This window comes from Alligator mississippiensis, chromosome 2 (genome assembly GCF_030867095.1).
Source record: "Alligator mississippiensis isolate rAllMis1 chromosome 2, rAllMis1, whole genome shotgun sequence".
NCBI classification, from domain to species: Eukaryota; Metazoa; Chordata; order Crocodylia; family Alligatoridae; genus Alligator; species Alligator mississippiensis.
Window position 1 is genome coordinate 160,296,438 of NC_081825.1, and position 24,733 is coordinate 160,321,170.

The window sequence follows — 24,733 nt, forward strand, 5'->3', positions numbered from 1 at the left end:
TAGGAAGTTGCAATATATATCACTAACATCTAACCACAACCTGCTTGTTTCCACAGTTCTGGCCTCCTGATCTTTTGATATGCTCAGTCTGGCTATAGTACCTCAGCAACCCTGTCTCTCTTATGATTTACTCTGGCATTTGTTACACAAACTAAGTAAAACATATTTAAACCCACTTACAATGGCAAACCAAATAGTTTGCTAACCTTAACAAATACTGGCAAACATTTGGCAAGGTAAATTGAAATATTTTCAGTTGATATTTGTCTACGGGTATATTTATGTAGCCTTTCCCATTTGAGCCCCAGGAGTTAAAATCCTGCACAGATGGCATCCTTAGGGAACTTTGTTTAAAGGAATGTTTGTTCATCTCTATGCAGATATTTTAGTTAGTATCTGTCACCAACACTTGTGACTGATATCAGTCACACATGACCACTTGGGCTAGCTTGAGGCAGAAAATATAACTGAGTTGGTTAGGAACTGGGGAATTACTGATGGAAGGAGAGGAAGAGAAAACTTAAACTTAGAAATGCTTAAAAAAACAACTGGCACATACCTTATCCAGGTACAAACTCCCCTGAATTCTGTGGGACTTGGTTCACCATCCCCAATGAAGTCAACTAGCAGCGTTGGGAATTTTGCCAGTGGGAAATAGATAGGAATCAAAACTTGTGGAAGAGGTGATATCTTTTATTAGCCAACTTGATATTTGCAAATGAATTATTTTATTTATTTGCAAGCTTTTGGGCACATTCACCCTTCATCAGGCATAGGAGAGAGCAGAGATTGTAAAAGTTCTCCTAGGTAGAAATGAAAATTCATATTTCACAGGATAGCTGACGGTGTGGTAAAATCTCCTGTTTGGAATAGTTAATTTTGTCCAGGTTAGGCACAGAGAAAGGCTGAAAAAGTTTCTTTACCTTGAAGTTGTCTGGTGGCAAGCATGATGTAGAAGTGTATTTCCTTCAGGTTATGGTTTATATTTCACAGAAGAGTGGAAAGATGGAAGGGTCTTCTGGGCAGGAATTTCTTTTGGTTGTTGATGTAAAACAGCATAGGTGTATCTGCCTCAATGGAGTTTCATTATTCACATAAGCTCATGATCTGGCCCACTGCTTTTAAAAGAAATTCTGCATGCATGCACTTTCCCTTACTTCTGACATAAATCCATCTGTAAATTGGTAAACTTCCCCTAGTTTAGATTTTTATAAGAAATTTGTGGTACATAGGTACTATGAAGAAATAGAAGTAGAATCTGTCATTCTTCTTATGAATTGTTAGCTTCCACAGAAGCAGTAAGAGAAAATTATATAATGCATGTTTTCTTTTTAAAAAAATCCCATGGTTAATGAATGACCTAACTGTCAGCTCTTTGTCACTTGGATTCATTAGATATAGGCAGAAGCTTGGTAGTCTGTGGTCAGGAATGAATTTTGCTGATGTAAAAGCAGACAGCTGTAATGCAGAATTGTCATAGTAATCAGAAAAAAAAATCGATGAGAAATTGCTATGCCCCACAGAAATTGATTCTGATGTGCTACAGAATTTTTTGTCACTTTGCAATAGAAAAACAGCCTGTGAGATGAACTGTGCAGTCAAAATCCATGTTTTATTTTTGTGTTTAATCTTACAAAATTACATCATGATTTGAGGCTAGTTTCTAAACATGAATCATTTTTTTTCATGTAATGAGTTCAAGAAATAAGCAGCTTATCTGGTGGCTGCTTTGTTATAATTTCTGATAAAAGAAGGAAACTAGATTGCTCTTGCCTAGAGAAAAATCAATGGGAGGAAACTGGGCCAGAGGGAGGAAGGACGAGGAAGAAGAGCCCTGTGAGGTGAATCCACCAAATTTTCTCCAGATAATTTTTTTTGAAGCAGACAGAGTTTTATCTTTTTGCTTTTTTGCAAAAGTGGTAGAAAGTTCATTCCTATCCGTCTACAGATTTTCATCTTGCAAAACTACATAAATTTCAGAAAATCTGATGACTGAGGCCTCTGCCACCTATGTGGATGAAGTGCTGTTTTTATAATAAAGAAAATCCTAGGTGTTGTCCCATACATAGACACAATGTCTGTACTGGGCAATAGTGTTAAAGCCAAAAATTGTGGTAAAACAACAGCTGCTCCAGGGACTCCAGTTTAATTCAGACTTACCCTAGTGCAAGCAACATCAGAATTGGCTTTAAAGATAAAGGACAGATATGTTCCCCTTTGCTTTTGCCATTGAATAAATAGCAAAGATGGTCAGAAAAATATTTTCATTAAAATGACAGATTTTACCCCTGGAGCGTCTACTAAGAGTCATAACAGATTGTGCTTTACCTTGGTAAGTGGATGAAGGGATTGTTCTGGAAGTACATAAGCTCATTCCATCTAAAAAATATGCATCTAACCTAAAAACCATGAAAGTGTGCCCAGTAGTAACTCCTTTATTTTTGTCCCTCCTCAGTGTTTACAAACCAAAATGACTATCAACATTGCAGAACCACATAAAGCTGACTTTCTGAGCTTCCTTCAGAAAGTTGGAGTTCCAAAATTTGTTTTCTACTTATGTATGAGGCAGTTAATACAATAGACATTATTAGAGCCATAATAACATTTCTTGGGTGTTTTAGAGCTCTTGAGTTTGAGAGGGTATATTACAAAGACCATTTGAAACCTTAGGGTTGGGTTTGCATAATTAAATCAATCCTGTTCAGTGGCTAATCTCAGAACCTGTGTTTCCATGAGGAAAGTAAAAATGTAAATGTAAAAATCCCCAAATGTGTGGCAATGTGGTGCATTATTGTCATTTAAAACAATGTTGCAGGGAGTGTGCTGGAGCAGGGAGCTGCCAGGTGGTTAATAAGAGTGGTCATTTTTGGAGAGCAGCCGTTTTGGGAGAGCTCTGTTTTAAGAGCAGAGCATTTCAAGATCAGTGAGCGGGGTGTAACATCGCCCGATGGAGCTCCTGGCCAGGAATATTTCAGAGGTAATGGTGAGGCTATGGGGAAGGAGGAGACCTCAGTGGTCCTGGGCATGACCTAAAATTCCACCCTGCCAGGATAGGGAGGCCTGGTTGTCCTGCCTGTGGCGGGGCAGGCTCCCTCAAATACCAGGTGTCAACCTCCGGCTTGCAGGCTGGAAATTTGTCAGCAGGAGAGTAGTCGTGGTTGTAATAGTCACTCCCCTGCCAAATTTTAGAGCCCGTGGGAAGCCGCAAAGGCCAGCTAGCGTGGTCCTGCAGGCTAGATTGTGCCAATGCACAGTGGGGCCAGTGCCAGAGTGCAGGGCTGCTTGAAAGCCAAATCTGGCTCCATATGCCAGTGTCAGGCTGGCACATAGGGCTGGGCTGGTGCGCTGGATTGCACCCATGGGTTGACTCATGCTCTGGCTCCATGCTGGATCAGACCCGTGGACCAACCTTGCGCTCTGGATCCAGCTTACAGACCAGCCCTATGGCACTCATCTGGTCTGTGGGGTCAGAAGGTTGAACACATTGATTTAAACTAATCCAGAGAACATCCTGATCAAAAACCCAACCTATTACATATGGAATAAATCTACAACATCATGAAGTCAGATGCATCTTTATCCATGAATTAGTTGACTTTTGTAAGTTACAGGCCTTCTAGGATGTAATTATTACAGTAACCAAAGAGATTGCTAGCCCAGACATGCTGTAGTCTTCCAGGCACAAGAGGTTATAGCAGAAATAAATAACCCAGTTGTGACAGATAAGGAATGTGAAAATCTGTTGAGAATGTTATTTTTGGTTGTGAAATACTCAGAGTAAGGGTTTGAAAATATACACTGATCCCAGCCTTCAACACTTGGCCCGAAAAATGTGTGGCATGTCACTGAAATGTAAAGACGTATAATACATTTCAAAACAAGCCTACATTTCTTTGAAGTCTAATTTCTGTTCCTCAACTGTGCACTAAAACAGTCCTCTACTAGTGTTCTCTATACATGTTTTCACCCCATTTTGAAATCAGATCACCACATTCAATAAATGATTGGCAGAAAAGTATGCATTGAGACTAGGTAGAGAATGCACCTTACCCTTTTGGTTGTGGTTATGGGAATACTTATCATGTTTTGTTTTAATAAGAAAAAAAGAGACAGTGGAATGAAGCATAAATCTGAGACTAAATTTTCCAAAGCAACTCCTATCATTTAATCTTTACTTTGCATGTGGAAGTTTTAGATGACCTAAAACTTGGAATTCTCACCTGGAACTACTACTAGATTTGTGCACACAAATGCTTTTTGCATCCACACATGATTTTTGAAGTGCTTAAGGGACTTAAGAGGCAAAATTAAAATCCAAATGTGATTTAGGCACTTAAAAAATAATTGAAAACTTTTAAATCAGTTTTGAAAATGGAATTTAAGCTTGTATAAAGTAACTTTGGTACTTCTGAAGACTTTACTTTTGTGCTCAAAATTGCAGAAGGAAATTGAGTTTGAAGGTTGTGACAAAGGTACCTTCTAGGCCTGATACTAGTATGGCCCTGCCCTCGTCTCTGAGTAAACTGGCCGCTTTGCTTACCTGCCACACCTTGTTGGTAGATTATTATGATGTCAAATAGGCAGGAGGCTGTCCTTCATGTGCCCAAATGACCAGGGGCAATCAGTACACGCTCCTACCATCCCTACATGCGTCCCATCTCTTGCTGATATGCTGTAAACATAAACAGCTCCGGCTTCCAGCCGGGTTGAATATAGCCCCTTGTAAGGCCACTCACATACCACCCTTCTTGGGCTTCTTTCTTACTGCCCCACTCTCACAAGGGCCTCTTACGTGCTGCTTATCCAGGCCACACTCGCAACGCCCTACGTTCGGAGAGATCCTCAGGCTTGTCCACTCATACCACAGACAGCCCTAGCCCAGCCTTTTGGGCCCCTCCCATGACCCTCATCTGGGTGGTGACTGCCAATTCCTCTGCTCACTTTCTTCAGTCAGCCCTGGCCCAACCTTTTGGGTCCACTTTGACCCTCATTTGGGCAGTGACCGCTGATTCACCCCACTTTTGGCCCTAGCCCCTCACCAGGCCATTATGCCCCTCTCTCAGGCCACATCTCTGCCCCTTTACACTAGGGCCTGGGGTTTTCTACCCCTTAGGGCTCAGCTGCTACTTCCTGAGCTTAAATGGCCCCACAACTCTGCCCTGCAACTCTCAGAGCTTGGGATCTTACACCCCCTTGAGCTCAGGTGCTGCTCTTTCAGCGTGCCTGGCCCCCCCACTCCAGGGTCCAACACCCCAAAGGACTCAGGAACTTCTCAATAAGCTTCCTGGCCCCCGCTCTCTCCTGATAACCCATCATCTGAGGGCGGGGGCAGAGGCTTAGGCGCCCTGACCCCCCTTACACTGGGGAGGTTCTTGGTCCTGGTATTTGAGTGGCCTTGCCCCGCCACAGGCAGTACCACCAGGCCTCCCATTCCCAGCAGAGTGCAGTTTTAAGTGATGCCCAGGCCCACTGAGGCCTCCTCCTTCCCCATAACCTCACCCTTACCTCCGAAATATTCCTGGAGCAGGAACTCTGCTGGGCAATGTTACTGCCCACTTGCTGATCTCAAAATGCTCTGCTCTTGTAACAGACCTCTCCCAAAGTTACCACTCTCATTAACTGCCTGGCAGCTCCCTGCTCCAACCCTTAAAGTGACAGACACCCTAAAGGGTGTTCTGACATAAGGGTCTTTGGCATATTGGTCTTTGCCTTGATACTGAACAATTGTTTCATTCTTTTGTTTTCCATGTATATAGTGAAGCATATGGTAATGGTCACTAGCTAATTGCTGTCACTTATAGTAGCGGCTAAGAAAATTCCCAGTCCCAGAAGCATACTTTCATGTTGACTGTACTTTGTTGACAGGACTTTATAATAATCTATAATCAGGAAAAACTGAGAGTCCTTTGGATATTGCCAGGTGTCATTCAGTATCCACCGATATACCATATTTTAAAAATTATTTACAGACATTTTAAGTTCACGAAAAAAGCTACCTGATGTGCAGGATTAGCCAAGACTTATAAATGAACCAAATATTTTGACATTATTTACTGCTCAATATCAGACTTTGTAAACAGGTGAATATTGCACACCAAACACATTCCTTCTGTCAGACTGATTAGTTTTAGCTTTGCAGTACTGAAACAGTATATGACAAAGAAAACTACTTTTAGTGTTGCGAAAAATTAGACTAAGGAGTCTTAAGCTTTATTTACTCAGCATCTTTTCAGACTTCTAAGAGCAATAATATAGCATTTTGAGTAGTAATCAGAGATTAATAGCTTTGAAACCTACCCTTTTTAATAGAAGTTTTCATATGTTGAATTAGTTTGGTGATCTCAGCACAGTCCCCAATAGACTAAGTCCACGTTACGTACAGCTGAATTTTCAATTCCAAATAATGGGTAGTTGGAAATATACTCCTAAATCTAAGCAAAAACAGCAACAATTTCCTTTAAAACAGAAGGGCAGCACATTAATGCAACCCTATTATGGAGAAACCAGATACGGTTCATCCTATCACATTTCACATGTGCCTATTTATTTTACCAGTATTGCTGGAGCCAGATAACCTTCTGTCTTGGTAACATCTGAAGGTAGAATGTAAGGGGGAGTGAACTTGGAGGAAGGACATTGGAAAATCATACTGCAAAATCATTCTCCCTCTATTTCCTTGGTGTGGGAGGAGTAGGGTGGACTTGCCTCTCCCTTGGATTAAGATACGGGGTCCAACACCAAAGCCTCAAGAGCACGTACACTGAGGCAGTGTCCTTCAAGATATAGGCATACCTAAGGTTTTGAAGAGTGGGGTGTAGATGATAATGATGCATCACATATAAAACAACACACATTTTTCTCTAGTTAAAAATAAACTAGAAGCTTTACTAATGTACTAGGGACCTAGAGCTATATTACTATGTTTAAGATTGAAGCAAAAACAAATATGACTTAATTGGAATAAATTGAAAACAATCTGTGGAACTGTGAAATTGGAGCTTTATTACCAGGAGCAGCTAACAGACAGTAGAATTTCAGAACAAAAGACAGCTTGATTGGTTGAGCATCAAGAACATTAGAAAGAGGAGAGGGTTGTTCACTCCTGTGAAATAAAGAGTTTAGAAGTGATCAGGTAGATTATAATGAGTCATGAAGATAATTGACTCCCTCAGCACTGCCTAACAAAATGCTGCTGCCACTGCCTGGCAGTTTTAAACTTTGGATTGACCAGGAATCAATTTTCTGAAATTTAAAGTCACTGCACACCTCTCCTTCCTGGATCCACCCCTGCTTCCAGACCAGAGGTGGGCAATTACTTTGGGTGGAGGGCCGCTTACTGAGTTTTGGCAAGCCATCGAGGGCTGCATGACAGGCAGCCAGGGGCAGATAAATATTAATTTTCTAAATTTTTTAGGGGGCCCGTGGGCCGCATTTTGCCCACCCCTGTTCCAGACCAACATTGTGCCCTCAGTGGGAATCATGCTGTCAGAGTATGGCATGAGCACCAAAGGAGCTGTGTAACAAAGGACTTTTTCTGGACTCAGCTACTTCTAGGAACCACTTAACAGGGCATCTTGGAGCTGGTAATATAACTTCAGGTCATTGTACCTTTCCTGAATAACCCCCTTTGGTGATAGAATGGGCAGCGTTTATTCTTATGTCCATGCTCACTTCCTTTCCCCTAAGGCAGGGGTGGGCAATTATTTTGGCTGGAGGGCCACCTAATGAGTTTTGGTGCACTGTCAAGGGCCGCAAGAGTAGCCCCACCCCATGACAGGTGCCCCAAACCCTGGTTGCCATCTTGGGACTGGAAGTCCCACCCACAGACCCTGACTTATGCCACTGGATGTCCCTCCCCTTGCTCCCAGAATTACTCTTTTTGGGAAGGGGCTTTCCTATTTTGGAACTGGAAAAAACCCCCAAATAATATACTAAAAGTTAAACATTGACTATAAAATATTTTAATTTTATTTCAAAAAATATTTTTGTCCTGATTTGTGTGTGTTTGTATCATGTAATATAGAGGTGATTGCATAATAGCTCAAAATGAAGCCTTACACTTGTATATGGGGGTGAGGTGGAGGGGGGACATGGGTGGTTGGATATGGGGTTTGTGGGGCACTGTGGGTGTATGTGGGGTGTGGATGTGTTTGTGGGAGGGTGTGAAGGGTGCAGGTTTGCGTGGGTGGTATGGAGTTTGTGGGAGATTTGGTTGTATTTGGGTTGTGGGAGGGTGTGGATGTGGGGGGTGGGTATGGAGGTGTTTGTGGAAATGTGTGGGTGGGTATGGGGTTTGTGGGGGACTCATGGTTGGATGTGTGGAGGGGGAGGGTGGCTGGGGGTGCATGGGGGGATTGCATGGCGGGTGTGGGGGGGAGGGTGGCTGGGTGTGTGTGTCAGGAGGATTGCATGGTGGGTGTGGGTGAGTGTGTATGGTGGGGTACATGTGGGCCCCCCTATAAAAAGCCCCCATCCCCCATAGCACACAGTCCCTGCCACCAGCAGCAGCAGGCAGAGGCCCTTGGCAGTGCATCTTTTTGGTGAACCCCAGTACCGCACATGATCAGGTTGTTGGCTCCATGGTATGGGGCTCACATTCCCAAGCCCTGCACCACTGGGGGGAGCCCCATGTAATGAAGCTGGCGGTGCAGATCATGGGGCTCAGCAGGGAGAGAGAGAAAGCCAGCTTGGCTCCATAGTATGGAGCTCCCCGCTGTTTTCCATGACCTGTGCATAGCAGTGAGCAGGGCTAGGCCACCAGCTCCATTGCGTGGGGCTCTCCCCCAGAGGTGCACAGCTCGGGCAGAGAAACCAGGAACTACATGTGAGCCCCACATGATGGAGCGAGGCAGACCCCATTGCCCTGCCACCCTGCCCTGGGTCCTGGCTGGCCACAGCACTGGCCCCAGGTGGCCCCCACGCTCCTGCCCAGCTGCCGGTTCACTCCTGCCCACCACCGCTGCCACTTCCCCCCACCTGCCTGCCAGCTGCACTACCACCACCACTCCCCTGCCACCACTGCTGCTGCCCTTCCTCTGCTGCTTTCTTACCTTCCCCCTCACCTGCTGCCCTCCCCTTCCTCCACCCACAACCACACCTCCCACCCATGCCACTGCCATCACTTCCCCCCCACCTTCTGGGGCAGGGTCTGGGCCATTCCATGGGCAAGAGTGGGAGCATAGCATGCACTGCCCCATGGGAGTGAGCAGGGCTCGGGTCCATGTGAGCACAGCAGGGACAGCCCAGGGCCAGGTGGGATATAGTGAATTGGTAGGCACCTGCCTGCGGACCAGATGAAATTACTTGGCAGGGCAGATCAAGCCCATGGGCCGTATTTTGCCTAGCCCTGGGCTGGGGCCAGAATGTGGGGGCTGATCCAGTGACTCATGGGCCAGATGTTTGACATCCCTGCTATAAAGAGTATTCTGTGAACTCACAGAATCATGGAAAAGTTAAGGCTAGAAGGGATCTCAGGAGGTCATTTAGTCTAAACTCCCACTCAAGGCAGGATCACCCCTACCTAAACCATCCTATCCAAGCATGTCAGACCTGTTCTTAAAACTATGTGAACAACCCTCTTGCACAACTTCCCAACTACAAGGCCTAATGCCCCAAAACACTGAAAGCAACCTAATTTGCCATAGATAAAGTGGGGCAGTGAGGGCACCCTCAATGTCCTCCTACTGCAAAGAAAATAGTGGTTTGTTAGAATATAATTAAAAGTTCCAAGAAAGAATACCACATTCCTTCTAAATTGGTGCTGGTCCCATAGAAGTCATCAGTATTCCATTACTTAGAGATTGGATAACATATTCGTATGAAGGGTCCATTCCCCCAGGGTAAATTTTGTGGGTGTAATCTGGCTCTAGATATAGATATCTATAGATAAACACACACTCGCCTATCCTGTTACTGTATATTATGGGAAATTCCATCATATTACATTCTTCCCACATTGTCATTGAAACATAAGGTGGAAACTAGTTTCTTCCATTTCTTTCTGTCATTTGCTGCTGCTTCCATCTCTTCTACGGGTTGAGAGCGCCTGCTTGGCTCTTTGTGCTAAAGTTTCTTAATGTTTGTCATGCTGCCCTATCCCTTGACCTGCTCTGCTGCCTCCCCATGCACTGCTGCTGTCACATTCCCTACACCAGCTGCTGCCAGGGCAGAGGCAGCAGTGCATCAGGGGATGGGCAGCATTGTGCGCTACTTCCCCACCCCCTGACCCAAGGTGCATTTGCCTTGATCACAGTATTCATGCAGATGTGCTGTCCTATCTACCATGGCCAATTGGAAACCTCACAAAAGAAGTAACTTCTGGGGTAGGCAAAGTATTCACAATATCTATTAAATTAAAAAATACATGTAAATCAACTCAGATGTGACTGAATTGCTAAGATAGGGCTGTGGAACTCTATTGGAACATTAGAAAAGAAACTAGATGCCTTAAAAAACAAGTGCCTATGAAAGATACTGCATTTGGGTGGAAAAACTTGATCTCTAATAAAGGGTTGGGATGGGGAAGCAGCACCCAAGCCCTGGCATTCCAGCAACAAACTAAGGCAGGGACGGAGACATGCAAAATTATTTATATAGGTTAAAGTTACAGCCCTCCAGAAAAATAATGTTATACCTAAAAGCAAGCTGTAAACTCTGCCTGGGGTGAGAACTAGGCTTTACCAAAGAGATATATCCATGGCTTGGTACTCTTATTATGCACATTCAAAATCTTAGCTTTCCTGGGAAACTGATTAAAAAACCAAGAGTAGCACTGAGCTCTCTGCTGACTCCACCAGCCCTAACTCAGGCTACCACTCAGCTCATTTTTTGTACATTGGAAACACTGGATATTTTCTACTTAGTGGCTGTATAGCTCAATCCTGATCATTACTTCACAGGGTAACGCTCTCAATGCCTCTGTTCAAAACAAGGAGACAAGGGGGTGGAGAGGAAAATGAAAGAGATGGGAGACAGAGGAAATGAGGGACAGAGAAATTAAACATAAGCCAAAACTGAAAAGGAGAAAGAACAAATGGGAGCCAAAAAGAATAGACTTGGGGGGGAATCATTAATCACAAGTATTTTTATACAGCAAATGGTTTGAAAAAGAAAATGAGAGAAAGTATATAAAGCACTAATAGAGCTTTCAGCCTCTGGTAGAGGGAGTGGATTCAGTTATTCTGGACTAAAAAGATTTATCAGTATAGGTAACACTATAGTGGCAAACCCTTCTATTTCAGACATGTTTCAGTGGCAAAAATGTGTTTTTGCTGGAGTAGCTCATCCTTATTTCATGAATAAATTAAGCAACGCCAGTGAAAGCATTCTTTTTCCTGGCATCACTGTATCTGTAGTAAGACTTTTACTGGTATAAAAATGTCATAAAAAATCACACCTCCAACCGACATTATTATACTAGCAGAAGTTTCTAGTGTACGGCTGAGGGCAGAAAACTATTCTCGGGGGAGCCATGGGTTCAGCTTTTAACAGGCTTGACTCAGCAAGTTTGGTAAATTGAGCTCCACTGAGTTTATTCTGCAGATTTTTAGCTAAATGCCCCTGTAGAAGTTACAGTCCGTGATGCATTTTTATAGAACAGGTTTTTAGTTCATTATCATGTCATAACATGTTTTCTTTCCCACTGTAAGAGCCTGCTTATTACACCTTAAGTCACTCAGGTTCAGTGGTACTGTATATACATAATGTGGAAAGTGTTTTAGAATGATGTAGTACACCAGTATATACATGTGTGTGTGTACACAAGCACATGTGTGTATGCGTGCGCATTATCATTACAGTATACACTGCTTAATTGAAACACATCAAATCAGGATGACTTTTTTTTTTGGAATCTCTCCCAGGAAACTGGCTTAGCCAAACGATACTGAATGATAATCACTGTTGCTTAGTGGGGTTATATTTAATATAAATTCCCATTAATGGTGATGTATTTAGCTAGTGCCAAGTACTTAAATGATGTTTATTCAAATGTTAGATTACAAATGGTATTCTTGAATGCAGTTTGCCAAATAATGATTTAAACATTATATATTCTTAGGGCTCTATGGCTTCAGTCAGTATTAAAAAAATGAATTCTCAAGCCGCTTTGACAAAATGTTCTCCTTAAAACTATTATTTTTAATACACAATACAAAGGCAAATAAAAAATATTATTCTTTGCAAAAATTGCATGCAGGTGTCAAGAAATTCAGAATTAAGTCTGAAAGCTCATCCTTTGTCCTATCCCATATGCTTATGACTAAAATATAGTTTCATAGTTTCATAGTCAGCCACTCATGTAGATGCAGCCATGAAGTACTAATATGCATATATTTCCCTGTAGTGTGAAAAGCAAGAGCATATACTATATTTACTCAAATAAAATATGAGTTTTTCCCCACAGTCAACATGGAGGAGAAGCCTCTCATCTTATATTCACATACAAAGTGGAGGGAAGAGCAGGTGGCTGCTGCGGCTCTGACTCTGAGCCCAGGTTGGGGCCACAGTCAGATCCACAGCCGCCTCCTGCCTCCCACCCCCCCCTTCTCCTCTGCAGCTTCTGCCCCGCACCTCGTTGTCAGGTGCAGCTCGGCTCTGGCCAACACTGCTGCATGGCCAGGCAAGGGCTGAACTTCCACATGCCATGGTCCAAGATGGAACAGCCCAAGTAGCATCTGACAGTAAGGGGTGGGGGGGAGAGAAACAGAAACTGCAGGTAGACAGCAGGGGAAGGGTCAGAGACTGGGAGGAGTTTGGGGGGGCGGAGAGCAGAGACTGGGGAAAACGGGAGGGGGGAGAAGAGACAGACTGTGGGGGGAAGAAACAGAGACTGGCAGGAGTTTGGCGAGAAGAGGCAGAAACTAGGAGGAACTGGGGGAGAGGCAGAGGCTGTAGAGAGCTGGGGGTCTGGCGTACAGGTAGCAGGGGGTGCAGACAGGAAGGCTGCAGGGGAAATAGTGGGTGGGGGCAGAGGGCAAGAGGGTCGCCTTATTCCCCCCAGCCACTGCTTTCCCTGCTGTAGCGGTGGGGTGGAATACTTAGATTCTATACTTGGAAAATTATAACAAATGTATCGTTTTTTCACATACAGAATCCAATCAGTGGGGGTCATGTTATATTCAGGGTAATCTTGTATCCAGGTAAATATGGTAAATTAAATGAGAACATGGAGGGGTGGCCAACCTGTGGCCTCTCTGTGGCAGACAGCAGATTGGGGTGGGGAGAGGCAGCACTGACAGACAGGGCAGGGAGAAGAAAGCAGAGGAGCAGCTTGGTCAAGGAGCACAGGACAGGGAGCAGAAAGCTGAGCAGCAGATTGGGTAAGGGAAAAGGATTGGAGTGGCACTTGAGGAGCGTGTAGGGCTAATTTATGGCATGCCTGCCAAAAAGGATGACTCCCACCAATTTAAAGGGATGGTTGTCATCTTCGTTATCACTTTTAATCATAGGCTAGAGCTTATAAAGTGTTAGACCAGTTGGGGCTTGTCTTTTCTCTTCTTTAAAGAAAATGCTGAATAAGACATTTTCCACTTCTCCACTTCTTGATTAAAATAGGTGTTGCTGAAGGAGGCAGAACAGAAAGCAGACACTTTCTCTGTTTTGGAAACATTCCCACAGCTAAGGGAGAATCCGCCCTCTCTATCTTGCAGGGCTCAAGTTAGCACGGCAGATGAACAGGTTCCCAGCAAGTAACGTGTGCCTGACAGGTGCATAGCAGCTAATTGGGAGTAGGCATATCAAGGGGAACTCTTGTTTATATTTCTTTCAGCATACAAAAAGTAATTTCTTTCATTTGTATTTTATAAGGGGGAGGGGAATTTTTCTGTAAAAAGCATCTCCATGAACAGGGCTTTCTTTTAGGTTAAGATACACCAATCAAAATCTGACAATATCCAGTTTTAGTTATGATCCCCACATTTATTGATGTTCATTAGGACCCACTTCTTATGTTCAGTTGGTCAGTCTAGAGCTAGATTCGATGGGGTAAAGAAGAAGCTATAAGGCTAATGAAAGTCAGGCATGTGCAGTGTTTCTTGTGAGAGTCAGCATACTAGGAATGCACATTCTAAGCTGCATGTCTGGTTTTTTTGCAGTATGAGGCCATGCCATATGTAACTTTTCCTTTGTCCCCTTCTCCTACCCTATTAAAAGAGCAAATGGAATGTTTTCTTTTATCTTACATGTGGCTCATCATAACTTATTTGTGCATTCACCCTCTTCTCCTGATGCTTGGGTGTGGGGAGCCCATTATAAAACCAAGATCATTTTCTGTAGTGTTTGGAGGAGGCTTATACAGCATCCTTGCAGATATGGTACATAGCAGCTATTACAGCTCTGGCCATCTCCAGCCTGTGGGACTTCCCACAGCTTCAAAAACCTGGCAGTGGGGGAGCAGTGACAACATTAATTGCCACTCCCTCGCTATCAAATTTCCAGAACCATGGGGAGCCCTGAGGGTTCAATGATATAGTCCTGTGTGGTAGATTGCTTTAGCATGTAGTGGGGGTGACACTCAGGGTCCCTCCATTACAAGATCAAGTGGTAACCCCATGCAGGTGAATCCTGTGCAGCTCATCTAGCCCATGGGGCCAGAAGGTTGAACACCACTCTTCTAAGCTCTTTTTATTAAAAAGCATTCCCCATCCCCAACAAAGTACAGTGAATAGTGTAACTACATCTCATTGTGCAAAGGGAGCAGGAGTGAGCTTCATTACTTTTCTCCTTGCTGGCAGGTGCTAAGTAGCAGCACTTCTACATTTCTTTCCCGCACCCCTCTTTTTAGTTCTTTCACTTGAGAATGGAGGAAATGACAGAGAAATGTAGTGTGAAACATACATTTAATAGGAAATACAGCCAAGAGCAGGAGAGAGTAACCAGTTTAATTTGAGGTTGTCATTGGATGTTTCCTACAGTCATCATTATTACTTGATAATGATTAATCAGTCTATTGACACTTGTAATCCACCTCTCAGCTTGGATCTCTAACTATAATTTCTTACCCATACTCTGTATTCTGCCCTCTTCAGGCTCTGCATAAACCATGAAGCCAGGATATTGACATTTGAATCATGCTGTTATGGCATTAATAAGATCACACAGTGGACACATCTTAACATACTCTTACCCCAATATAAATATGAGAGAAGTTGCAGACAGCAGGTTTTGCCTCAATCCTGTTTTCCATTTTTGCTAGTTTGTTACTTTAATGCATCACATCATGTGGAGCGGAGTTGATTTTTTTTTTAAGATGCTTTGCAAGTACAGTACCTAGTTTTATCTACAGCTATGCTTGTTTTCTATACTTAAAAGTTGTGCTGGTTTCCAGAAGGACAGTGGGTGCATGTATAGAGGCTGAAAACTAGACCTTAAAAGAAAACATCTCAGGTCAAGACTTATGCACAGTAAAGGGAATTTGAAGATTGTTCGTAATGCCAGGCTGCCTATGGTGCCAGATTTTTGGGACCAATTTAATAGATGGGAAGTGGATTATGTAAATAATTTAGGTAAGAGAGAGAAAATGGTTCGCTCTTGCTAACCAGTTAGAACATGGGTAGCAATGCCTCTTATTTCCCTCCAGAAGGTCTAATGTGGGAGACGCTGGGTCTGCCTATTACTTGCTTCTCTGCTGTCTGTAGACCTAGAAGCAGTGGGAATATCATTCAGGTGGTCTTGGCCCACTTCAAAAGGCATGATGGCACCAGGAAGGCAGCAGACAACCTGAAAACATTACATTTAAGATTTATTATGGTTTTATTTTTAACCCTGCAGACATTTACTCAACCCCCAAGTGTGGAAAGAGCCTAGCAGCTAGTGGGGACATACTATTTACAAATATTAATCATACCCTCAGCCAGAAAACCAAATTAGCTTCCTCCTCTGCCTTCCCAGGGAACAAATTGGAAGAAAAATTAATAGATAATTTTATGCTTTTAAAATATTCGTATTTCTATCGTTCTGGAAAAACACTATTTTGCTCACCATGCTAGGCCCTTTGGGGGACTTGGCCTCTGGCAACTGCTGGAACATCATTTCCGAAAGCTTGCAGCTCTGTGGGAGGAAAAACACAATAAGTTGTTTTAATATTGTACTGGAAATAATGCAACGCAAATGCTCAGCCCAAATGTATGCCCAGAATGAATAAAAATCCCACTTACCCTCCATGGCCCTTATGCGTTGTTTAAGACCCCTTGATCCCCTTTCCCATCTCTGCAGCTATCTGCCATGAGCATAATGGAGGGACACAAGGAATCAAATGGATTGGTAGGAACCATCAGCTAACCCATGCTTGCTCTCAGTACCCAAGAGAGAAGAAAATTATTCATTGGGGGGGATTGTTGTTGTTGTGCCTGCAGCTACAAATATTAGCTGTCACAATTTTGTTTTGAGTGAGTCCTGCAGTTGGGCTTACAATTGTGAAGAAACTGTGAGTTTTATTAATGCATACTTTTGAAAGTTAACCCTGAGATATTCCTTTGCCCACCCCCCCAAAAAAAACATGGACCAGCTACTTATCTTTCCTGCCTTCTATAGTCTTCCCTACTGTCTGCTTCTTGCTTCTAAAACCACCCACCCTCAAAAAGCCCTGCATGTCCCTTTCTTCCACAGCCATAGTCTCCACCAGCAGTGTCTGAATTGAGGGGGAGTAACTGGCCCAGCAGTGAAGTGAGGACTGACTGGAGATTTTCTCCATTGGTACCAGCTTCTGCTCGATAGAACGATGCATAGCTTGCTTGTCGTTGAGGCCTTCTTTCTCGACAACAAAAGACATCATGAAATATGGAGTAGAAATGTCGGACATGAGTCGTCATTTGTAGGTTTTTCATTGAGCCCCTTTTTTATAATCAGGTAAAAACAACACCCAGAATGTTTCAATGGCCTGATGCCATTCTTTATTTCATTAAATCCTTTACCTGAATCCAGATTTTTTAAGGAAGTGGCTTAAATTTCATTTTTGTGCTTCAGCTCGTAGGCCTTTTTCCTTTAGTATTTTTATTGGGAGGCTAATGTGATGAACTCTAAACTGAAAAATTGAGCTAGGAAGTAGTTTGTTGCAAATAGGACTGTTCAGGGTAATGAGAGGTAGATTCATAGATTCATAGATGTTAGGGTCGGAAGGGACCTCAATAGATCATCGAGTCCAACCCCCTGCATAAACAGGAAAGAGTGCTGGGTCTAGATGATCCCAGCTAGTTACTCATCTAACCTCCTCTTGAAAGACCCCCAGGGTAGGGGAGAGCACCACCTCCCTTGGGAGCCCGTTCCAGACCTTGGCCACTCGAACTGTGAAGAAGTTCTTCCTAATGTCCAGTCTAAATCTGCTCTCTGCTAGCTTGTGGCCATTGTTTCTTGTGACCCCCGGGGGCGCCATCGTGAATAAATACTCACCAATTCCCTTCTGTGCCCCCGTGATGAACTTAAAGGCAGCCACAAGGTCGCCTCTCAACCTTCTCTTGCGGAGGCTGAAAAGGTCCAGTTTCTCTAGTCTCTCCTCGTAGGGCTTGGTCTGCAGGCCCTTGACCATACGAGTTGCCCTTCTCTGGACCCTCTCCAGGTTATCCGCATCCTTCTTGAAGTGTGGCACCCAGAATTGCACGCAGTACTCCAACTGTGGTCTGACCAGCTCCCTATAGAGGGGAAGTATCACCTCCCTGGACCTATTCGTCATGCATCTGCTGATGCACGATAAAGTGCCATTGGCTTTTCTGATGGCTTCGTCACACTGCCGACTCATGTTCATCTTGGAGTCCACTAGGACTCCAAGATCCCTTTCCACCTCTGTGCCACCCAGCAGGTCATTCCCTAGGCTGTAGGTGTGCTGGACATTTTTCCTCCCTAGGTGCAGCACTTTGTATTTCTCCTTGTTGAACTGCATCCTGTTGTTTTCTGCCCACTTGTCCAACCTATCCAGGTCTGCCTGCAGCTGTTCCCTGCCCTCCGGCGTGTCCACTTCTCCCCATAGCTTTGTGTCATCTGCAAACTTGGACAGAGTACATTTGACTCCCTCGTCCAAGTCGCTGATGAAGACATTAAAGAGTATCGGTCCAAGGACCGAGCCCTGCGGGACCCCGCTGCCCACACCCTTCCAGGTCGAGACCGACCCATACACAACGACTCTTTGGGTGCGACCCTCCAGCCAATTCGCCACCCACCGGACTGTGTAGTCATCCACATCACAGCCTCTTAACTTGTTCACCAGCATGGGGTGGGATACCATATCGAAGGCCTTCCTGAAGTCTAAGTATATGACATCCACCCCTCCTCCTGTGTCCAGGCGTTTCGTAACCTGGTCATAGAAGGAGACTAGATTGGTCAGGCACGATCTGCCTGCCACAAACCCGTGCTGGTTTCCCCTCAGCATAATTTGCCCTGCCGGGCTCTCACAAATGTGAACCTTGATAATTTTTTCAAAGACTTTACCAAGGATGGAGGTGAGACTGACTGGCCTATAGTTGCCCTGGTCCTCCTTCTTCCCCTTTTTGAAAATGGGGACTACGTTAGCCCTTTTCCAATTCCCTGGGACTTGGCCCGTGCGCCACGAGCGTTCGAATATTCCCGCCAGTGGCTCTGCAATGATGTCGGCCAGTGCCTTCAGCACCCTCGGATGGAGGTCATCCGGGCCTGCCGACTTAAAGGCATCCAGTTTTTCCAAGTGACTCTGCACCACCTCAGGATCTACATATGGAAGTCTGGCGACTTGCTGCTGCCTCTCTACAACCCCAGTGAGAGACTTGTCGTGCCCCTCGCTTAGGAACACTGAGGCAAAGAACTCGTTGAGGAGTTCAGCCTTGTCCCCCCTGTCTGTCACCAATTGTTTCTGCCCATTTAGCAGCGGTCCTATTCCTCCCTGGGCCTTCCTTTTACTCCCAATATATCTAAAAAACAATTTCTTGTTGTCTTTTACTTGGGTTGCCATCCTCAGCTCCATGGTAGCTTTGGCCTGCCTAACTGCCTCCCTACAAGCACGAGCAGAGGAGGTATATTCATCTTTAGTGATCTCACCCTGTTTCCACTTTTTATGTGCTCCAGGTAGTTAGCTGTCTTAGTCCAAAGTCACTCAGAAGGCAAGGCAGAATGGCACCTTAGAAACTAACTGCTGCAGAGAGGCATAAGCTATTTAACCCTCCTTTGCCTCTCTCACCAGTGCCCCTACCCTATTCAAATCCCCATCTTTGTAGAACCCCTAATTTCTGCAAGTCCATTTATAGCATTTTGACAAGCAGGCTTTGGCCTCTGGAAGCTTATGCCTCTCTGAACCAGTTAGTCTCTAAGGTGCCACCCTGCCTTCTGTTTAGGATAACAGATGTGATGTTGTAAAGATGTCCCTTTTAGTCACATGTACCATAGATATGCCTTTCCCAGAAGATGTTCTTTAAATGCCTGTATTTTTAGATTAATGAATGTTCTCTGCTAAAATTTATTGTCCCACAATACTGTGCTCTACTTAAATTTTGGATGAGTTTATATATGCATCAGTAGGCTAAATTGCAACCTTTCTCCCATGAATATGTTGAAGGCATGGTCTGTGCAGAGCAGTAGTGGATGAGTGGAAATGCTTTGTTGTGTTCTGTCCAAGTAGGACTTAAGCAGGCAGAATGCCTCGGAGTGCTGAAAGTAGTGTGTGTTGTACCGTATGTCTTCTGTCTGGTGGCAAAAGTACAATATGTTCTGATCATGTAATTGATGTAAGAGACTGGCAGATGTGTTGGGGAACGGAGATCTGAATGACTATGCGCCCTGTGACCCAGGAGCATGCTTGGATATGATAACTGGTTACCCCCGTCTTCACGGTTGGGGAATTGTAGGGTAGGTCTTGTGCAGAGATGCCCACATGTGAATTTGGGAAGCCATCCAGCCAAGGCAGGAGAAAGGTTGCAATTCAGCATAATTTATCCTGCTTCTCAGTGAACAAGGAGAGCCCAAGAACTTCAAGAGATCAAGCTCAGGGAAATTAGCATTATCATTTGTACATTACTTAATAGCCTGATTTTTGTCATTACTCTTCTCATGGCCTGTATCAAGGCACAGTTCTTGCTCTATAATCAGATAATTAATGTTGGCCCCAGAGCAGCATTTTTCTTGGCAGAAAACATTAACCTCCATGCTGCCACAGCCAAATGACTTCCAGAATTCACGCTACTCTATTTAAGGCTGCCCTGGATATCTCTATACTATAATACAGCCTGTAATATGGATATACTCCTAGTGCAGTACCCCATCTGGATCATGGGAGCTAGTGGAGTGGAGGAAAAGGAGGGCAGTAGGGTTCCAGTAGTGCTCAAAAATAAGAAAAGACCTGAGATATTATTTCTATTTGAATCCTTTTTGACCAGTAGCAGAATTGCTGATTCCAATTTCCAGCAGAGGTCTGTTTAGCCTGGGACCATATTTTTATTGGTACTTGTTTATCTCAATCAAATAAATCAGGGCCTATCTACTACACACAGTTCGCCTGGAGCAACATTCAATTTTATTTTCCCCACTTCTTGCAGGACATATTTTATTCTATTTTTGTAATTTATGCATTGCACAATAATGAGTACATCAAACTGTACACCATAAAATAAAACTGGATACATTACATCTCAGCAATATGGCAAGAGAGACCACAGTAATGCCTCCTGCCTACTAATTGTGGGTAAAATTGTATGAGTCAGTAGAAATCCACATTTCCAGTTTTGTTTTTTATACTTTGGGTACTGAAATCAAAGGGTCTGGCAACAAGAATTTTTTCTTGTGGACTACCTTTAGCTTTGATGTGAATTTTCTACGCATATAAATCTTTTCATTCTTACATGCATAGTGGGAAAGCTCACCTGTAAAACATATGTTGTCTCAAAACTGGACAATTTGCAACAGCTTCCACATAGATCATTAATATTCTATTGTGATGGCAAAAGGTTTGCTAATGTATTTGAAAACATGCAACTATGTAAGCTTGTAAATAAATGTAAAAAAATAATTTATCTTGTGTTACTTGTTGAAAGCATTTTTAAATGGCAGTTAATTAAGCTTCAGTTTATCCCGCCTCATTTGGCTATATCAACATAATATAGGTGAGGAATTTGAGCAAAAGAATAATTTCCCAAGATCATGTGCAGTTAGTGACAAAGCCAGAATTTGAATCCAGGGTTCTTCTCTCCTAGCCCCATTGTGTAAACTTGCAGGTTACCCAATTGGGATATGGCAAGCACTTGCTGGTTTGGGGGGAAAATAGTTTTAATTAAAATATCAGTCAGTTAAGCTTAAGTTTCTGCTGCCACAGGTTCATTATGCCAAGTTAATAATAACCATCCCTTTCAGATCCTGATTTGAAACATAGCACGTAAGTATAAAGTACATTGTTGTGTTCCCCTCTACTCCTCCCGTTTATTTTGAGCTCTCAGAACCATTGTACAGGGAAATTGCAACACATGATTCTCAAGTTAACTTTATTTTTAAGCACTGAAGTATCTTATGGTCTATTAGAGGTATGGTTTTTACCTCATGCTATATTCTTGGGTTTCCCTGATTCCTGGCAAGTTTTACATCTGTTTGAAAGTTAGGTGGGGATGTTGCACATCTTGTAGTCAAGACCTTTGGAAGAGCAAGAAGGGACTCGGTTTAGATGGATTTATTCTGCTTCGCACAAGAACATCCTGATCTGCATCTTGCAAACAGTCTTGGAGAACATGACAACTTGTAGCGTGAATGGTGAAATAACAGAAGTCACATTGTGTGTACAAAATGACCTGAAAAACACTGCCATCTCATCATACATATATCATATTTGTTAATCTGAAATGGAAAAAATATTTGAAAGCAGAAAGATAACACATTTAGAATACAGTGCTTTTTTGCTTGACTGCAATCTAAATTCCCTATGTTTTTGAGCTCTGTAACTATGCTATTGCCAGGGATGTGAGGTGGGGCTCTCAGGGAGCAGAACCCACTCAGGAACTAGAAGGAAGAGATCTTCTTGAAACCCTTGATTCTCAACATGACAGATGGGGCTCTGACCCTTCTCTCTGGATCTGCATGAGGAATCCTACAGCCTTAGCACAACAATTCCCAGCACAGTGGCAAACATGTAGAGCAGGGGTTAAGCCCAGTATTTACATAGCTCTCTGGTTCCCAAAATCCCAGTTGTCTATTAACTCACCTGTATTTGAACCAAGTCCAACCCCTCCCCACCCCCAAATCAGCCCACTGTGTTGTCTTTATACTTTTACAAACACACTGGGCTGCTGTGTACCTTGTTGCCTCTCATGCCTGGGTCAGGGTTTCATCCTTTCACTCTGGCTGCATTACTTTCCCTTTCTTTGTGTAAAATGAAGAGGATCAGACTTTTTTTTTTTTTTAATCACGTTACCTCATAGGGATTTACTGTTAAGTGCTTTGAAATGGTAAAACTCTTTTGCAAGAGTTAAATGTCATCATGTCACTATGTGAAATGAACACTGAAACATCACCCGCTTTTATGTAGCAAGATCATTGCTATGAAAATTACCTTTTATGTAAGAGTTGGATCTAAGTTACATTTTTATGTAGAGATTTTGAATGTTTGGTCTCCTCTCTTTAAAAACAAAAACCAGAAAGGCTGTAAATTGTTATGCAAGTCATTTTTTGTGTGATGTTTTTCAGATATTGAGACAAGTGAAAAAATCCAGAAAAGTGGGATTCTCCAGGTGTTTGCAAGTCTGTTGACTCCACAGTCTTCCAGCACGGCAAAAGTAGCTAACATCATAGCAGAAGTAGCCAAAAATGGTGAGGTTTTCCACAAGAACTTTTCTGCTGGAACATCTTCAGTTTTGCACCTCACTTGTCAGTATGTTTTACTTCATTTATGTTTTCATTTTGTAAATTAGATATTTTTCATCTCTCCCTTTTCTGTTTTTGTCTTGTCAATATTTGTTACCACTAGATTTCTTTAGTGCTCATTTATCCATTTGCTAATATGTCAAAGCAGCATTTGGTCAATGGAATATTAGTCTTTATTTTATTCTGTTTGTTATTGTTTTAAACAACTGAAATGCATTTTATTGAGTAAAATATTAAGGCATAGACTTTCAGTAATATATATGAACATGGTAATAGATTTCTGTGTAGATGTTGTGCATAACCATGGGACTCCCATTGGCTGCACAGCCCAGAGTCAGTGTCAGGCTCTCTTTAAAAGATTTGGCAAGAAGGATGGCCAGACTTTCAAAAAATGGGAGCCTTGATGCCAGAGCTCACATTCGTCTGCTGTGGGTTCACCCACTTCTTGATGATGTGAGAGCTCCTAGTCCTCAAACAGTTAACAAGGATGAAGCATCTTGAGAAGCTGATGGGGGACAGGGTCTTTGAGAGCTACCCTCCCCAATGAGCAGGACTGTCTGTGGGATGTGTGGCAGAATGCCGCCTGTCTCTCCCCAAAAACTCTGCCCTGTGACAATGGTTAACATGGTCCCTGCAAAGGGCAGACATCCCATCTCTTTAGGTAACCCGAGTTGGATATATTCCTGAGGGAGGGGGGAAACCTGCTCCCTCTGCCTATGTAACTGGCATCACATACCTGGGTGAGGGGCTTGAGCTCACTTTTGTTCTGAGCAATGCCAGTCTACCCAGCAACCAGTGATGCATTTCAAATTGGTTGGCTAGCAGCCAACAGGTGCTGGTCTCCATTGGACCAGGTAAATGAGGTCAGAAGGTCTGTATAAATTAAGGACTGCCCAGGAGGAGGTGCAGTAGCCATGATGAAAAAACTCAGAGAGAGAAGCTGGACCGTCTGAAACTTGCTTCCTCTCTTGAAACTCGTGATCAGTGAACTGCCTGCCTCCAGAGGGACTCTCCACCTGCCTCTGGATGACACTTGTGAGTAAGCTACCTGAGATCTAACTAGATATATAGCTTACAGTAACCCAGATGCAAGATCAAAGGCTACCCAGCCGTGCCAGTTTGCTCTATGGGATTTCTCTGATATTACTCTACCCTGTACCCTATTCCAAACCTACTCCTTGTAACCAATGAAGTTCTCCTTTGTACCTAGTGTAGAAGACTTATTGGGAGTGGGTCTAGATTATGCCTTGGGGTCCCTTTGGTTCAGCTGACTAAGGGAGACCACTGTTTGTGCTTCAGACTGAGGAAAGCACCCCAAGTTCTTGAAGTGGGTCGAGTACCCTCAAGGGCTACTAAGCCTGTGTTTCCCAGGGGATACAGAGCCAGGATCAGTCCAGACCCTGGGTGGTGGTGGCATTACCCCCAGGCTAGCAGGTGTCCTCCAGGAAGGGGGTCAGCCAGATGTGAGGCAACCCCAGGGAGGCACTCAGAGCCTGGAAGGTGGTCAGGTGTAGTGAGGTGGGTGGCTCACTGTAGGAGCACCCCATACTGGCCTGCCGCAGGATGCCAATGGACTCCAAGTAGAGTCCATTCAAAAAAAGTAGTGGGACCTCAGTGTGTGGGCAAGGTCATGCCTGCTAAAGGAAAGGCAGAGGCAGGCAAGATGGGAAGCTTTGACTGGGAGCTTACGACTTGCACATTGTGGATTCCATCCAGAAGCCAGTTGGGTTACCTGGTTCAGTGTCTCTGAAAGGAGAGATGTGAGATGAGGTAGGTACTGCAAGGGGCTTGGAAGTGACCTCCTGCCTCAGTTTTCCTCATAGGCTCAAAACACAGCACATGATGCAGCTGGAAGAGGGTCACGGAGCACCCCATGCGGAAGCACAGTCTTACTCAGCAGCTTCTGCACTGGAGAAAGAGTTCATTAGTCAGTCCA

At 43.8% G+C, this 24,733-nt stretch overlaps 1 protein-coding gene across 7 annotated transcripts in view; it reads left to right on the forward strand.

Moving 5' to 3' along the window:
* Positions 1-24,733, forward strand: part of RAP1GDS1 (Rap1 GTPase-GDP dissociation stimulator 1) — a 174,338-nt gene that overhangs the window by 78,736 nt on the left and 70,869 nt on the right. For 5 of the 7 annotated variants that reach the window (XM_019488073.2, XM_059722338.1, XM_014600233.3 and 2 more), the window contains exon 3: positions 22,621-22,743. In XM_019488073.2, the coding sequence (XP_019343618.1) occupies positions 22,621-22,743 (123 nt within the window). Of the gene's footprint in view, positions 1-22,620; positions 22,805-24,733 lie in introns of those variants that run through there. The other 2 variants (XM_006278535.3, XM_006278536.4) reach the window with 2 other exon arrangements.